This window comes from Zeus faber, assembly GCF_960531495.2.
Source record: "Zeus faber genome assembly, chromosome: 6".
Taxonomy (NCBI): Eukaryota; Metazoa; Chordata; class Actinopteri; order Zeiformes; family Zeidae; genus Zeus; species Zeus faber.
In genome coordinates, this window is record NC_137201.1 from 8,509,485 (window position 1) to 8,527,801 (window position 18,317).

The window sequence follows — 18,317 nt, forward strand, 5'->3', positions numbered from 1 at the left end:
TTAATAATGTACAACTTTGGGACGGCCACTGTCCATTCCCCACATATTTCATTTGTTCACTTGGCTGTTGAATCGTGGCATAGTCCGCTCCGTTATTCATCCAAAGCTAACTAACTAAATCTAACATCGTTCTGAGTAATTAATGAGAATGTTGACATGCCAAACACGGCTTCCAGCCATCTACATGAGACAACCACACACACTCAAATATCACATTCACTGCCTCACCGCTCCACTGCGCTATTGTTTTTTAGTGGTTTGTATGAGGTCATTGCTTACAGCATTTCCAGTCATTTTGTCCGACCTACATAGAGAGCAAGTTTATCTCCTTCAATGAGTGGAGAGTCATCATGTAAACCATTTGGACAATTCTCAAAAAAAAAGTGTTGGTGTTTAATTTAGTCTCAAACTAATTTCCTCGAGACCAGTTTATGAAAAACAAACAAAAATACATCAGTTTTAAGGTTTGCCTCTTAGGGTGGGAGAAAGGCAAGGCACCAAACTTGTAAATGTTACTAGGCATTCTATCAAATGACTATTATAAAAGCTGAAAGATATTTGTGTTTTAAGTCTCAGAGTGCTGTAGGTAAATGATCTAATGCAATAAATTCCTTCGTAGATTTGAATTCTGTTTTTTTTTTTGTTTGTCAATCTGTCCTGTGAGTGTAAGGTTTGGAGAAGGTTCACATTAGGTTGCATACTGTCAGATAGCAAACACAGATCACTTTGTAGCCTTTGCTTGCAACGGACTTGATGTTGCATGTAATAATTTGGAATGGCACTTCACCCACACAGTTGCTTTTGATCCTTAATCAGCGTGGCACATTCCGTCGATTCTTCCAGATGAATTCCGGCCAACGTGGAGCCAAGCTGGTGGTACTGTAGGTTAATTCACAATCGCTTTCCCCCAGACAGTGATGCATGGCCCCTGCACTGCTGAGTTCTTTCCTCTCCCCTTCTTCTCTCCTATCTTTTCTCCTATCTCCTCTCCCTTTTTTCCCCGTCCACCCGGCGTTCTATCGTCGCTGGCCAAACTTGCCCTCAAACGCTTTGCGTCTTCTGTCCCCCTCCAGTCCCTGAGGTCAACGGGCTGCAGGAGCCCAGCCTGCCCAAGCGCCTGCGGGGGACACCGGAGCGCATCGAGCTCGAGAACTACCGGCTGTCCCTGCAGCGGGAGGAGGAGCTGGAGGAGGTGCCAGAGGAGACCCTGGCCGAGCACAACCTCAGCAGCGTGCTGGACAAAGCTGCAGACGTCGACCTGGGATCCAGGTGAGAGCTCGTCGGGTGTGCTGTGAAAATGTTTCAAATTCCACTTGAAAAAAAGATGTATTGGAAACGTGTTGCAAGATCAAAATTGCAAGGCAGTACCTATTTGTCAGCCTGTCACATACTCTACGCAGGACAATGCAAAGGGTGTTTCTCACGTTCAAATAACATTATGAAAAAAATACTTGGAAAATTACACCAAAAAACGCATTCTCTATACATATACTCATGTATATACAGTATGTGGATTCGCCGTCGCTGTGGAAAAAAATAAATAAATGAAATGCATTGTATATCAACCAGAAAAAGCTTTATTCTACACAGAACAATGTTTGGTTGTTTGTAAATGCATTATCAGTGAATTGAAAAATGAAGCATTTACAAAAACATAACCTGTGTTTTCTTCTACGGGACAATGTTTGTTTTCACGACACTGCAGTAAACTAAACTAAACTACGTTATCAATAAAAGGGGAATAAAGCATCAATCTGATAAAAATAACAGTGATTACATCAGAAGGAAAACAACTGATTGAGTTTGTCAAATTTAAGATGCTGACATCCAAAAATATGGGAAATGTCTCTCGTCAACCAATTCACGCATAGGCAAGACAAGTGAATAATATTGTAGAATTTTTAAAAGGATGTACTGACCATCTTCTGTTTTTTTTATTTTTCGGCCGTGATTGATTGATAGAAAATACAAAATTATACATTCCTCCTCAGTAGCCATTTTTAAATACTGTGCTCAACGCTTCCTCCTATTAGTGGTTTTGGCGCCCCCTTGTGGAGTATGTGTAAGCAAAAGTGCATACGGTCACGTACCTGTGTTGCGTATTGTAGCTTGCGTACAGTGTGTTATGGGCCTAATTCATCAGTTCCAGCAGAACAGCAGCTCTGTGTTCATCATAACAAGCTCGAGACACCTGGACCCTACTTACACTGACCCGTCTCCCTCATGAGGATCTCTTTCCCCTTTTTTCCTTTTAAAAAGACAAAAAGAAAACAACCTCTCTAACTCGACTAGTTATTATTTCTAGAGAATGTTTCGCTGGTGGTGACTGCGATATGCAGTGGTTTGATACTAGCCACAAGATGTACTTATTGTAAGTCACTTTGGACAAAAGCGTTTGATCAACTAAGTAATGTTAAGTTTAAGGTAGCTATTAGTAGTGATGTAAGGATCAGCTGTTTTACCCTTCACTCGGTGAAGAGAGTAAGAGAAAGAGTTGTTACATTTTTCCGACTCTGCATCAGTTCCACCACCACCCTGCATTAAAATCTTTTTCCGCAGATTTGTGGATTGTCGTATTTATTTGTCGATTGAGTGAAAACATATATTTGCGAATTGCCACACAGAATTCCTTCTGTGAAATTGGATTTTTTCTTTCCTCCCCGGCGTGTGCCTCTACAGTAGCTCGGAGTCCGACATGGATGAGGAAGATGAGGAGGAGGATCCGGAGGAGGAGGAGGAGGAGGAGGAGGAGGAAGAGGAAGAGGAGGAGCCAGAGGAAGAGGAGGCCCATGCCGAGCAGCACCACGGCCCCTCCAGCCCCTCGGACCTGGGCGGGGTACCCTGGAAGGAGGCGGTGGAGCTCCACTCCAAGCTGAAGGGAGAGGACGACCCCGGTTTGGCCGAGGAAGAGGAGGCCCCGGCCGACGCCGTCAGCAGGGACAAAGAGGAGGACGAGGAGGACGAGGAGGAGGAAGACTATGAAGAGTCTAGCAATGGTTGGTTTATTTTTTATTTGTTTTCTCAATATATTACTGTTGTTGCAGGCTCACCGGCTCCCTGGGGTACTCGAATTTCGACCTCTGAAATTAATGTACAGGAATACCTTGAAAATAGCCCCTTTGCTGTGCTGAAGTGCTTGAAAAGTCAGTGAAAACAACGTCATAATTGAGAAACCTGTGATATTCCCCCTGGTTTTATTATTCAAATTGTAATGTAATAACAGGGTTCTTACCAGGTCATTGAGGTGCTTGAAGTGCCTGGTTTTCCTCCTCAGAAATACCTTGAAAATAATAGCCCCTCTATTGTGCTGAAGTGCTTGAAAAGTCCTGATAATTGAAAACCTGTGATATTCCCCCTGGTTTTGTTATTCAAATCATGACATAATTTAAAAAAAACCATTCAGAATCTCTTTTACAACATAGATGATTCCAGGGAAATGTACATTTAATCCAGCATGGCTATAAATAGACACTTACTGTATAATAGTAGATGGCAATGAGATTAATAATAGATATATAGATATAATAGATATTCTAATATACAGTAAGTACAAATACACAATAAAGACAACGAGACTGAGATTAGATTATATTTTAGTTAATGAAGATCACATTGAAAATTTAGAATTTATTTATTTATGATGTCCTTGGAAATGGGAAGAAAATGGTGCTTTAAAGTCCTTGAATTTCGTTTTGTAATGCCAGAATGATTCCTGTTCATGTTTGTTACTGTGTTTAGTGTAGAATGTTTCATAATGGTGTCCCAAGTGCTGGGGGAGGAAAAAAACCAATTGTTTCAAAACGACCTACGTCAGATTCCAGTCAGCCTCCCCGTGTCTGGTGTCGTCTTTTTTTCTTTCTCTTCCGTCTTCCCTACATCTACATCCTGTCCTAAATTCATTCAAAGAACCCCTGTAGCTTTTCATAAGAATGTGTCTCAACTGTCTCACCATTTCAAACTGTTTCTTCACGTCCGCCTCCTCTTCCCCTCTTCCCCCTGTTTGTCTGCTATTATTATTACTATTATTTGGGATTTGTCTCCCCCTTCTGGCAGAGGGGGAGTACTGCCCCTGGGAGAGGGAGCTCCAGTCAGGGCTTTGGCTGGAGAAGCACCTCACAGACGAAGAGGATGTTGGTACATTTAAAGGTAGCACCGCTGCCTGTGGATGTGTTTGCAGTAACTCCTGACATACATTGACAGTTTTATAACCCCAGGTTTGAGTTGACTTTCCTTTTGCCTGTTTCCAAAATGAGTCGATTCTTCAGTTCTGTTTATTCGTTGTTTTTTTTCTCCCAATTCATTTTTTTTATTCTCCACTGTGCTTTAAAATGACTTTTTTTCCCCAGATGAAAAGGACTGTGTGTGAGTTTGAAGCCTTGCCGCATTTATATTTATCTCTGCTCTTTCACCACTTTTTATGTCACTTTTTTTTGTCCATTAAAAAATACTAATCTGATAAATGCCAAGTAGTTTTACAGGTCTACGCTATTTTCTAATCACGATGCAGCCGTGGCTTGTAAGAGGGATTGGCAGAAAGGTGGGGGGAGGGTTATTTGATTTCCACTCGGCTCAGAGATGTTCACATTAAAAAGGTTTGACTTTGGGGTGCAGTTGTAGTGCATGCAGCCTCCACTCCAATCTTCTCTTTGCTATTGTACTCTCTAATCATCCCCCTGCCGTCTTCTCTTGTCTCTCCCTCCCCATCCGCCCCACTGTGTGTTTTCCTTCATTCTCCTTGCCCTTTCATTCCAACACCCTAATCTAACATTACACCACGGAATATCACACCCAAACACCCTCCTCACCCCCAAAACGCAGCCCGGAACCTCCATATCCAGCAGGTTCTGCACCCCGTGGACCCCCTGTTCATCCCGGGCGGCGGGGGGAGGAGGGGGACGCACTGGGACTCGGAGGGGGGTGGAGGGGAGGGCTGCCCGCCCTCAGCCCCCCAGCTTCCCCAGCCCTCCGAGCGCACGCCGGCCTCTTCCACAGGTAACCCCCCCCCACCAGCCAGAGAGGAACCTCCACCCCACTAAGGAGGCGATTGACAGGCAGGGCTCCCAGCGCTGTAGGGTTAGGCAGGCTGGATTCTCGCCAGGTCCTTGAGGTGTTTGAGCTGCTTGAATTTCCTGTCCTCGAAAAAAAGTACCGGAATACCTTTAAAACAACCCTCTTCTCTGTGAAGTGCTTGAAAAGTCCTTGAAAAAATGCGACCATTGAAAACCTGTGATATTCCCCCTTTTTTATTCAAATTGTAACATATTATAAATTTTTCCAGAACAGCTTTTATGACTATGATTATGCAAGGGAAGTAAATGTAATCCAGCGTGGTTAGAAATAGACAGTTATAGTAGATGACAATGAGATTATTGACAGATAAATAGATGTAAATAATAGACGTTCAGACTATTTAATTAGTGACACTTTAATTAATAAAAATCACATTGATATAGTCCTTAAAAATGGAAAAATAGTGCTGAAAGAAGTACTTGAAAGTCCCCTAATTAGATTTTATAATGCCAGAATGAACCCTGGTTAGGTGTTGGGTCACCCCAAGGGTTTTTTTTTTCTGTCTGTGTTTGTCTGAACTGTTTTTCTGACAGGAATTCTATTGCCACCTCCCCCCACTAACCCACACTCCGCCGCCTTTATTGGATCTTTGGTTTACACTTTGTTATGTTGCTTCCTATTTCTTAACTCCGTGGTCTTTTTTTATGTTGTTGTTTTATGTTGGTATGTTTGTGCGATCGCAGGTTCCCCTCAGAACGACAGTCATTTTCCTCTTTGAAACTTTTGTTGCGCTTTGTTCTCCTGTGTTCTGCGTTTGTTCTTTCCCATGTGCCTAATTATCTGTCTGACATTTTTTTTTCCTCTCTCTCTCTCTCTCTCTCTCTCTCTCTCTCTATCTCCCTCCCTCCCTCCCTCATTTGTCCTTTGTCTCCTGGCTTTAAATGTAGCCCCCGCCCACACATCCGCCCGATACGAGGCAGTGAGAGTCTGGTTGGAGTCCATCTCCGGAGGTAGTGCAGACTTTACGAACCAAAAAAACAATCCCCAAAAAGATCGGGATAAGAGGGATTGTGCGATCCCTCCGCGGTCTCGTTTTCTTGCCTATCCACCTTTTTTTTTTTTTTTTTTTTTTCCTCCCCCTATCCGCTGTCGTTTCCCCCGACCGGCAAACTCACATGCATGCATGCTGCGGTACCGCCACCAGGGAGAGATCGGCCCCCCTTTTTCTTCCCTGCGACCTCTGACCCCGGCTCGCTCTCTCTTTCTCTCGCTCTCTCTCTGTACAGTGCAGCCATGCATTACAACAACGGAGGTTAATAAACCACACAGTGTTCTGTGCACCGTTAAACATTGTATGGCTCAACTGCTAATCAATGTGTCTGTGACCTCAGATAGAAAGATGGATAGATATAGATAGATACTTTATTCATCGTTTATTCATCCCATCAAAATTGGCAATGAAAATAATAAGGTAATATTAGCTAATACACAATAAACCTCAATAAAAAATGACCTAAAAAACAAGTGTTGTGCATAAACCAAAATAAACACTAAACAAGAAACGTATATATTTGCTATGAATAATAAATAAAGAATAAAGAAGAATAAAAAATAAAATGAACCTAACAGTTAACCGAAAAAATCTGAAATGAAATAAACTAAAGATAAATAATGAACACTTTAAAATTGCGAGTGTACACAAGACCTAACGATAAGTATTAAGTATAAACCTGTAAATTGACAAAAATAACTATAAAATAAACCTAGAATTTAAACAGTGAACAAGAAAAAATTGGCCATGTACAGTAACCTAGAAGTAAACGGTAGGGAAATTTGCCAATACTCAATTCATCTACATTAGCAATAGAAATAAAAACATTACACTACTACTACTGCAACGCTTCTATACTACTACATCACTAAATACACTGCCGCCACATTAGTAGGTTGGAAGGCAGTTTAATATAATCAGATATTAATGTACTGCTTATAATATAATAATAATATAATATAATAATAATAATAAACATAATACATACACAGACAAACGGCCACACAGGGCCCGCTCACTTTTCAAAATGACCACTGGAATTGTCTAGTGGTACTTAAAAGAACAAAATTGCCTTACATTGTATTTCACTAATTCTGGACCCTCCAAAATGTCCCACCGGTGGTCTGCCTCACGCATGTCACAAACACGGATGGACTAAAACAATACCATTCATTACAGACATCTGGTGTCACAAATGTGTTTTTTTTCTCCAGGTTCGGTGTGTCACCCGAGTAGATTCTAGGGTCTCATTTGTTGTTTGACCCAGAACATGGATTCAGGAGAGAAGGAACACCTGCTTGTTTACCAACGGATCTCATTAACATTTTTTGTTGCCCGTGCGGAAACAAATAGGTGCATGTCTCTAATCACTAATAGCGCTTTTGCTTCCCTGTTTTTTTTCCTCACAGTTTTTCCACAGACCACTTTTAAACTAATGATGTTTTAATTTTTTTTAACTTTTATGTTGTTTACATCTTTTATGCTTTTAAAAACACGTGGTCTGTATAATTTCCTCTTTCAGAGATGCCCCACTACGCGTGAGTTTTGATAGCTTTTTTTTTTTTTTTTTTTTAAACCCATGGAGCGATCTTTGTACCTCCTGCTTCTTTTCTATTATATTTCTTTTTTCTTTACCCTGCAGCAGGCATTCTCAGACACGTTCAGATAAGGTGAAGCAGTTAACAGAAGCTCTTACTGACTTTTCTTTATTGAACAATCAGAGAGCAGAATAGCCGGTTGTCAGTCATTCCGATCTTTGTCCTACCAGAACCCGGCGAAGACGTCAACCCGGACGCAGAAGCAGACAGTCCAGATTTGGGACCAGGCACGGAGATCGATCAGAGTAGGATAAGCAGCATAATACGAGTATAATTGTAATAGGCCATTGGGGACTCGCTGGATCGACAGCTATTGCTTGTCGTTCGTCTCTCCCTTCCAGACGATATTCCTTCGGATGCGGAAGTGGAGGCTGTCTTGCATCAGTCGCCGCACCTTCAAGCACTTCCTGACGAAGCGTGGAACACAGATAGTCTGGGAAAAGCCTCCAGCATAGGTGAGAGACAATGGAGATATCGTCACATTTAAGAAATTGTATTTCACGTCTATTAGCGCATTTATGCATTTGTGCTCATTGCATTGCATCATATGTTTTCAGAACCAGGCAGTGCAAGCCCTGTTCAGAAAGAAGATATTCTCTTCTTTGGCAACAAACCATCTCCCGAACATGAGGCGGAGGTAAGAAAGGCAGCACATGTGTGATGCTTGTTGAGTTTAACTTCTCATCTCTTCATCTTGTTTAATGTTTGTTTTTTGTTTTGTTTTCCAGATTAGGCAGATGACTCCTCCCTGCTCGGTCAAATCTCCTAGCTCGTGCTTTTTCCCAGAACCCTTTGTAACAGAGGAAGTCCCGCCTGAGAGGACAGCCCCGTCACCGCTTACGAAGAGCTCTCCATGCCCCTCGCCTGCTCCTGTCCTGTCTCCTGTTCCCACCTCGACTCCTCCTGCGTCGCCTACTAAATCACCCGTTATTTCCCCCGTTAGGTCCCCGATCCGTTCTCAGCCCGTACCCCTGCCGGAGACTTGCTCCTCCAAATCTCCTGTCTACCCACAGCGCTCCATTTGCCCACTCACAGGCAACCCCCTCTCTCCCATCTGTGCACAGCCTTGTCAGGAGCCCTCCTCGCCCCTCTCCTCAAACTCCCCCGTCAGAGCTCAGCCCATCCCGGGCGTTACCTCCACACCGATGACCAAAGCGGACAGCGCCACATCAGAGTCCTCAAAATCTATGGACTCCTCCATAGAGGAGACCCCCTCTAAGAAGAGCGACATCATTGAGGAGTTCTGGCTAAAGAGTGCTGAGATCAGGAAGAGTCTAGGCCTTTCTCCTCTCGACCGCAGCAGTAGGATCCTCGAGAAGAGTGTTACGGTCCCCACCCCGGACTCCTCCTCCTCCCCCCACAAGCCCCTCCAACCTCCAGACCTGTCTGGGGAGCTAAAGCCTCCTTTCACCGGACGCTCTGTCATCCGCAGGCTCAATATCACTCTGGAGGGTCAGGTGATTACGCCCATTTATCCCGTGGAACCCATAAGCAACGGTTCTGACAAGCGTGACCTGAGCAGTAGCTCTGGCTTGGGCCTCAACGGGAGCATGGCCACCAGCCAGGCGGTCCACAGCGACAGCTACAACACCACGGACTCCGCCATGCTTACCCCTCCCTCCAGCCCACCGCCGCCTGTGCCCGCCAACCAGTCTCCAGCCGTGCTGAGGCCGCAGAAGAACCAGGTGTCGTGGAACAATGGCCCGGAGTCGCCCGCGGCCCAACCGCCCAAGGACTGGGCGCCCGCCAAACCTAAGACCCCCGTTCCCACGCCCAGGACCCAGCTGAGCCCCGTGTCCATGCCCATGCCTGCTCCAAGGACGGTGAGATTGCCGATCAAGGAACCCGAAGAGGTCCAGGTGGTGGTCATGAGGGAGAAGAAGAAGCATCGAAGGGAGGAGGTGAGGAAGTCGTTTGTGGAGACTGTGGCGGAGATTCCCTTCGCTGACGACGTGGAGGACACCTACGACGAGCGCACGCCAGAGACAAGCATCAACAGGTTCTACACTCCGCCCACGAGCAGGCCCAACAGGGACAAACCTCCCCTGCACTTGGCCCTGGCCATGGAGAACGGGAAACCCAACATCCCCAAAAACCCTGCCTCCAAGCCTCACAGGGAGACTCAGTTCTCTCCGGAGGCCAAGGAGATTGCCGAGGAGAGGATGAGGGCCAGAGAGAAGTGCATCAAGAGCCAGGCTCTGAAAGACGCCATGGCCAAGCAGCTGAACAAAATGAAAGAGTCCGACGTAGCCAAGGGAGCCTCCGCTAAGGTGGCGTGGAACATCACCCCAGACGGCGACGGAAAGAGCAGGAAAACGCCCAAGACGTCAGCCGTCAAAGCCCTGGAGTCGAAAAAGGCAGAGACTCTCCCCGAGCGCTTCTTCAGCAGCAACAAGAGCCTGGACAGCTCCGTGGCCTCATCGGACGGCTCGTCCGGTGGGAAGAGCAAGAAACGCAGCTCCCTCTTCTCGCCCCGTAAGATCAAGAAGGAGAAGAAGGCCAAGAACGAGAGCAGCAGCAGCAGCAGCAGGCTTTCCGGCACGGAGGACACTCCTCCCAAACACAAGTCGCTGTGGAAGGCAGTCTTCTCGGGTTACAAGAAAGACAAGAAGAAGAAAGAAGACAAGTCGTGTCCCAGCACTCCATCCTCCAGCTCCACCACTCAGAATTCCAGCAAGAAGAGGGCCTCACCTGTCAGCAAGTCGGGTAAAGCAGAGGGTCGCAGCCTTGCTTTTGAAGGCAGTGTTGAGGCTGCCATGCATTTCTCAGGGAAAATAACCGGCTTGTTACTCTGTCATATTTTTACAGACCTCAGACTTCAGAAATCACGGCGGAATCTGAGCTTCTCTGAGGACTCGGACCTGTCCTGCGATGACGTCCTGGAGAGGTCATCCCAGAACTTGAAGGCGGACGTGAGTAAACAACAGACGCCACTCAATAACCCAATTTGAGACATTTTCACCATTTTAAGTTTGCGGCACCCGTCACCACCTATTCATCCATTTGTTTTTCTCACTCTGCCACGTCTCTTCCCACCATAGCAACACACGGACATCTTTGACTTAGTGTCGGGAATTCAAAAGGAAGCTCTGAAAGAGGAGAAGCTCGGAAAGGAGAGAAGGAGGGAGTTAAAGAGGGCAAAAAGTAGACAGAGAGAAAAAGAAGGAAAGCGTGAAAGAGTTGGCGATCGAGAGAGGGAGAAAGAAGACGATGAGGTATTGCGCAGCAGAGGCACGAAAGCTTTTGAATTTCAAATTGACAGTGAAATGTACGACTTCATATGTAGATGATGAAGTCTACCTCTCCTTTGTTGTCACAGATGTGTCTGAAGTTAATGCACTTCCGATGACGGTGGAATAATTGCGCTTTTAATACTTCTAAATCCTGATAAAGAGTTCCAAGAATTTGAATTGTGAATAGCAATAATGTGAAATATTTTTTTAGAACCGGTCAATCTTTTTAAAATGCATTGAAGGGCTCCCAACCTCCGCTGCAAGAAATTAATAAATATTCATCTTCACATATCCGAAGGGAAAATGGAGGGGCCATTCTTCCATTCACAATGCGAAAAACGAGAAATAATCTATGCTGCTTCTGAAATCAGTTCTATAATTTGATTCCACGTGCTTTCACTGCGTTCAGGGGTTGGAATTCAGAAGTGTTCCGTCCACTGCTGCCGAGTATCTTTCCTTTCTGTGTTTTTAGATGGAGAAATTAAGCTCAGGGCCAGAGGCTTAACATTCATAATCAAAAAAGCAGTGCTCGACCAAACAACCCTTGAACCACCTATACGTTACGTTTCATGTCTATGACGTGATGAAGACTCCATGAGGAGTCTGAGCCAGGGAAGGATTTCGACTCGGGCGCCTCGGTTATCGTGCCCACCTGGCCCTGCGAAATTCAATAAGCACCTGGAGCTGTGGAGTTTACCCTCTAGTTGTGTGTTGTGATTGATGTCGTATTTTCCAGCTCTCCAGCCCTCCCCCCCGCGTGAATTGGATTTGTTTTCAGTAGAATATATTTCCGACTCTGTATCCCTGATGAATGAGTCCATAAACTTGGAGAAAATTTGACCAAACAAACTTTACACCGCGTTTTGTCTAAATGGGATCTGTGTATTTTCTTTACATTGTTGGTTGGATATTTTGTGTAAATTGTTTGCTTTAATTCAGGGGTCTCAAACTCAACTGACATGGGAGTCCACATTAGTGAGTTTCCTCGTATTCATGTTAGAAATAGACAACCATAACCATTAAAAAAAAAAATCTCTTATGAATTAATTAATTTCCGTTTCATATTTTGAGAACATTAGGTAAAATTGTGTGGATGACTCAAGCATTGTGAAGTTTAGAAAAGATAACTTGCGGGCCAGATTTATCGATATACCATATTATCGGCATGGAGCCGACCACATTAAATTGTCTCGCGGGGCGGTATGTGGCCCCTGGGCCTGTAGTTTGAGACCCCTGGTTTAGTTGATGTAAAAAAAAAAAAAGAGGGGAAAAAACCTGTTAATGTCCTGGTGTGTGGTATTAACGTTTAATCATTAACCTTTTTAATTTGATTTAATTTCATCTGCATCATGTTTGTTTCCTCCATTTCTTTTTTGTTTTTGTTTGTCCCCCCTCCCCCAAGTCTGTCTATGTCCCTCACGCACTGGCATTCAAGAGGTCGTACGCTACAAAGGTAGTGTTTCACTACATTCCCACTGATCACCTCCACCCGACCCTCCACCAGACCCTCCACCGTGCATGCACCAGTGCACCACCACCATAACTCCTCCTATTTATTATTATTTTTTTTTAATTTGTTTCCCCTTTCCGTATTTCCTGGGAGTTCAATCCGATTCAATCCTAAAGCTAACAGCCTTCCTTTTTCGGATGCATGCGCCAGGCCGGCCTCGGCGCCCCCTACTGTACGGGATGTTTCTGTTCCGTTTCGTCCGCCGGCTTTTTGGCTTTTTGTTTTTGTTGTTTTTTTTTTTTTTTTTTTTTTTACAGCTCTACTCACCCCCGTGGTCGGTCACCTGGGCGTCTCCTTGGCGGCTTGCAGGGACGTTCTCTTTACTCTCTGCCGTGTTTAACCTGCTGATCTGTCACCGTCACCTTTTCTCACCGCAGAGCCGGCTAATGGAACTCTCCTCCCCTGTGCTGTTCCTGTTCCCTCTTTAACGCAAACTACTTCGGCTTCCTGTTATCTTGCACACGGAGCGCTAAACAACCGAAATATAAAAATGTATCTATATTTTGAAAGACAATTTTTAAAGCATAAAGCAGCCGCAAGCAGCAAAGTAACTTTTTTTACACAACATTTTGTCCTGAAATAGATTAATTTGTGTTGTCTTAGAATTCCCATTTTTGATGATTGATTCGCATAGAGCCGTTAGAGACATCCTACCAGACTTAGTTGTGATTGGGCTATGTAAATCTCTCATCATACATTATTAGAACATCTTTTTGCAAATCAAGACAGTTTCCCTTCCCGCCCCAAACATAACCAGATTATTATTTAAAAAAAAAAGATGAAAGAATCCATCCAATCCATCCTTCTGACTCGTGGTTTTGTTGTTGAAAACAGAAAACCTACACGGAAGAGGAGCTAAATGCTAAACTGACCAGGAGGGTCCAGAAAGCTGCGCGGCGCCAGGCCAAGCAAGAGGAACTCAAGAGGCTGCACAGAGCCCAGGTAATGCACCGATGGGAGCTTTACCTTTTACATGTCTAATAATATTGTTTGAATTTAGATTGAACATACATTCCGTTACTTTCAATTTGTACTTTATTGCACTTCTTGTGCTAACAATCTTCAATTGAAGAGCTCGGTTAAATAGATGAATTACCTGTAATGTATTTCATTTGGAATTTGACTAATGGAAGGACTCGTCATTATTAAATGCCTTCTCCCTTTGCATTTGAAGCCTTCTACATTTGGCTGTAGGAAGCTGCATGTAAATGAAGTTTCTTTAAAACCATCGTCTATGTTTGCCTCTTAACCAAACCTTGTCATTGTTATAACTCACTGTGTTGCCTGTGGAAATAGAGCTGCAGCCACAGTGACAGAAAGTTGACATCGTATGGGGCAATAATGACGTGTTTACGGATGTTTGACCGGTTGATGCCGTATAGGGCAACAGTGACTTAGAAACTTAATTTTAGTGGTCACGACTTTTGCTGGATTAAATTTTCCAATGGCTGACGGTTCCACAAACTCCGAAAAGCGTTGACGTCTTTCTGTGAGTAATTACAATTTCACGGGTACTAGTTTTCCAATGCGTTCCTAGTACATTAAACGCATCATTCATTCACAACGTCATGCTAGACTCAATGTGGCGACAATTTTCTGTGAATTAAGGTTTTTTCGTGTCCAAGTTTTCTGATAGGTTACGATTCGGCTGAAGTCTTTCCGTGACTATTTACAGTTTTCAGGATAAAATCTTTCTGATTTATATGAAAATAATATTATAGAATATGAATATGAAACTCATTTTGGACTCACAGATTTTTTTACCTTATGACTTCCGCGAATCCCGCAAAGTAAGGAGGAACACAACACTGCATCTAAGACGGAGTTAGATCGGAATAGAATGTCTTCAATTACGAAGAGATAGAATATCAATCGAACATCCCCGGCAACTTCAACCAGGTCAGACGGTACACAGACACACACATGTGTGTAGTTTGTAACCTTTAACAACTACAGAGTGATTGACTCTACACCACGCACCGCGCATGACGTGAATGGACGTTCTGAACCACAATCTGCACATTTATAAGGAACTTTTTGAATGTCGGCGTGTCGGTGATGCGCGAACGTTCCACTACTTCTGGTCAAATTTAGTCGGTTTTTCACTTATTTCTGCTCCGTATGTGGATTGTTTTAGATGAAACTTGAACCACGAGATGTCTGCAAGGTCCCTGCAGCGGTTGTTCTGTTCCAGACAGTTTTAGCCCGAAAAGTGCCAAGGAGAATAAGTGTAATAATAACAACAACAATAGGGCACTGTCTCAACGGAATGGACCCCTAATAATAATCTTCATCAACAGACCTGACACGAAACAGGATGACACCATGCATTACCCTAGATACCCCAGCTCTATAAGGAAGCACGGTGTGTTTGTATATCACATGGCGTCTCCATATCCAGCGGCGTCTGATTCCTCCCTATAAGCATCGGTGTCTAATCAATTAACCATGAAAGCTAATGAAGCACGGAGAAATTGATTGTTAACGTTCTGCGGGATTGCCCTGAAATGGTGTCTTGTATAATCCTCCAAACAAAGACCCAGCCAGAGATCAGCACAGCGCTAATGACACAAGCTACCCCTGTGTTTCTGCAATTAAGCACCTAATGGTGATAAGTATTGAATCAGCTTAGATAAATGTAATGACTGCGCTGCGGATAAGCTCTCCAAACTTTTCAAATGCTTAGGTCAGTGTTTCCCGACCTTTTTACAATGAAATCATCTGATGGCACACCACTGTCCTGCAAACCACTAAAAATGTCAGAAAAACATCACAAACATGTAGAACGGTGCTTATTATGGCCTAATAATAGTTAGTGATGTGCGACTCGTGAACCATGTGTTCGTTGCGAACAAACCTTTTAAATTACTCTGAGGTCGGGAGTCACTCGGGCAACTTCAACTCACCAACTGCAGAATAATTACTGAGGACTAATTCAAAGTCCAAGGCAACTAAAGCCAAGGCATTTGGCATAGTTCCTATTGAATGTGACTAATTTACAACCAAAATAAATTATTTTGATCGACTGAAATGATCCCTTTGAAAATAACATTCTCAACCCAGAACCAAACCGACACATCTGACTCTCCTTCATCCTTTTGGAAGTCGTCCCTTGCTTACTGCACTTTACACCAACTGATACAAATTAGCGAACAGTCTGAAAATTGAACCACTCTTTTCTGAGTGATTCATCAATTACGACATTTCAAAAAAGAATCTGATTTTACTATCACTACAAATAGTTTCTTGCTTACCTTACTTATCACTACTAATAGTTTTCAACGTGAAACTGTGGTTGGTTGGTGTTCTGGCTGGAACCGATGAATTAGATGAATTATTACAGCCTTGCAATTTTGATCGTGCAACACAAAAGAGCGAGTTTCCATTATTTGAAACATTTTGTTTGTTTGTTTTCACCGTGTATTCCACTGTTCCTGTTGTTGATGGGTAATTTGTCTCCGACCTTCCAGATCATCCAGAGGCAGCTGGAGCAGGTGGAGGAGAAGCAGCGGCAGCTGGAGGAGCGGGGCGTGGCCGTGGAGAAGGCCCTGCGAGGGGAAGCAGGTAACGCATCCTCCCTGGCCCTCGAAACTCGTTAGAGGCAAGTTTCTATTTTTACTCAGTAGTATCCGGACGAGGGGAAAGAGTTTGGAGAATTTTACTCGGTCTACGGATCCCAGATTGCGACTCCTCTAAAAGATTACACACATCTGATACCGTATTCCCTGCAGTGTAGACGCAAAGGGGGATAATTGAGAACGTTTCCTGCATAATTAATGATGTATATCTTAGTCGGGCTGTTTAGTTTGTGTGCAATTTAACACCTGGGTCCTTCCTCGTGTGAGGCTCAATTTTGAAAATCCGGGCGAAAATTACCGTCAGCACAATCACAGGCTCCTGATCCGGTGTTAAGCAAGTCAGAGCCGATTCCCGGTTTTTATGATTATTACCTGGACTGGCAGGACGGACGTAAGCAATAAGTCCAAAACCACACTTAGCGGGGGGACTATCACAGATATTGCACTCATGCTAATACATTATTTGTTAGAGAGCGGTTCAGCGGGAGAGTAGTTCATCATTTTGTGCATTTTTACAAGCTTGCGAAGCACGGCCGTAGTTTATCGTACCAATCAAAACATTTTTAATCAATAAATCAAGAGCTCGGAGCCTTCTGATGAGGGTTTGCATTGCATAGTAATTAGGATACTGCATTGTCTCGTTTCTGCCTTTGGGGGGAAAAAAATGTATTCCGCTCTTTAATTGATTCCATGGGCCCCTTTCGCCATCTCAATGAAAACCTTTTATTGCGCACTGCGACTGCACTGAGTTTGTATTCATTAAAGCGTTAAAAGCATTTCTTCTTTGCAGACATTCATTAGTTTGTTCCTACCATGGACTCCTCTTTTCAAATTTTTTTCCCATTTTTTTTAAATTCATTTATATTATGTCCAGATCTCTTTGTAACCTGTTTACTACTCTACTCTTTTAAAGGCTTGTATAAAGGCACATACACATTACCCAAACAGCACAAAAGAAGATCAGGTATTAGATTTACTGTAGTTTCCCCTTTCTATAAAAAAAAAAAAAGAAAGAAAAATTCCATTTTTAACACCATCGGTGGTGACGCACTGTACCACTTCTCCATCATTTTAAACGTTCTTGGTCTTTTGTTCGCCCATAACGCGTCCGTCACCAACGCTGTCCACGCTGCATGCCATCGGGGGGAATGCGTGTCCCGACCATAGATTTGTGTGTGTGCGCTCTCTTCTAAATGTGTTGTTTTTCCTCTTCTGCTTTTCGACTTCCCACCGGGAGGGAGGGAGAGGCTCACTTTACGCCTTAATCTTCTAAATCTCTCCACGACGACAGGAGCTTTCTCCATTGGTTTGAAGTTGCAGCCACTCAACAATTTACGGAAAAAGCTTAAAAGCTTTACCGTCTTTGACTCTTTTTATTTTTATTTGAAGATTAAACAAAAGCAGTCGAATAATATAGCCCTTCCCAAATTTGCGCAGACAAGTTAGATAGCTGGATAGATCATTCCTACCAACCCAAAGCTCTCATTTTACGTTCCTGTCGCCCTGTCTTTAACCCTTTTGTTATACATCTACAGCATTGTGGGGGGGTTATTGGAGGTTTCTTTTTTTTAATGCACAACTGCTGAAAACATGGGATGCCGTTTTCCCACGTGTGTCAATAAAAAACGTATATGTACCCATTCCAATGAAACAGTGGCTTGCCGTAAAATGAAAATAGCACACAGAGCCGGCAAACAGCAAATCTATGTAGCGGCATCTCGCCATGTCGTAGAGTGTGGTGACTACACACTGTGTTGTATTGTGTCTGTGTATCGTGGTGTGTGTGCGTGTGTGTGTGTGTGTGTGTGTGTGTGTGTGTGTGTGTACACACGGACATGCATGCCTTTGCCATTGTTGGATAACTTTTTCTTTTATTTTTATTTTTTTTTCTCTGCGGGTGCCCAGTTTGGGGCTGTGTGGTGGTATTACTGGTATCTCTAATGATATATCCCTGTCCTTGTAGACTATTGGGGCGATTCTAATTACAGTGAAATCCTGGACTTGCATCTGGGCGGTATGTATCTTCAAGTCTGTCGCTTATCAAACTAACCGAGCTAACGGCTTACCCTGACCTGTCCCCTTCCCTCTGAACTACTCTGAGCTTTGTACCCCCTCCGCCCCTCTCTCCTCCTCCCCCCTCTCTCTCTGCCTCCCTCTCTCTCTCTCTGGCTCTCTCTCTCTCCCTGCTGGCTGCCTGGCTGGCTTAAGCCTGCTGCAATCCCTCCCCCTTCCAGTTCAAACACACTCCTCACATCGAGTGCGGATCATGCGCTCGTCTCATGTCGTTCCTCCTAAGATCCGTTTTGATCTCTCCCAATCTGATGTGATCTTAATTTG

At 44.0% G+C, this 18,317-nt stretch overlaps 1 protein-coding gene across 1 annotated transcript in view; it reads left to right on the top strand.

The window, feature by feature from the left end:
- The window catches only part of mical3a (microtubule associated monooxygenase, calponin and LIM domain containing 3a), a 104,899-nt gene that overhangs the window by 72,743 nt on the left and 13,839 nt on the right, over positions 1-18,317 (top strand). The window contains exons 21-34 of the mRNA XM_080002382.1: positions 1,074-1,269; positions 2,680-2,996; positions 4,054-4,146; positions 4,819-4,992; positions 5,958-6,020; positions 7,830-7,904; positions 8,001-8,114; positions 8,217-8,296; positions 8,388-10,365; positions 10,468-10,571; positions 12,295-12,345; positions 13,237-13,344; positions 15,873-15,966; positions 17,944-17,994. Of these exons, the coding sequence (XP_079858508.1) occupies positions 1,074-1,269; positions 2,680-2,996; positions 4,054-4,146; positions 4,819-4,992; positions 5,958-6,020; positions 7,830-7,904; positions 8,001-8,114; positions 8,217-8,296; positions 8,388-10,365; positions 10,468-10,571; positions 12,295-12,345; positions 13,237-13,344; positions 15,873-15,966; positions 17,944-17,994 (3,498 nt within the window). The remainder of the gene's footprint in view (positions 1-1,073; positions 1,270-2,679; positions 2,997-4,053; positions 4,147-4,818; positions 4,993-5,957; positions 6,021-7,829; positions 7,905-8,000; positions 8,115-8,216; positions 8,297-8,387; positions 10,366-10,467; positions 10,572-12,294; positions 12,346-13,236; positions 13,345-15,872; positions 15,967-17,943; positions 17,995-18,317) is intronic.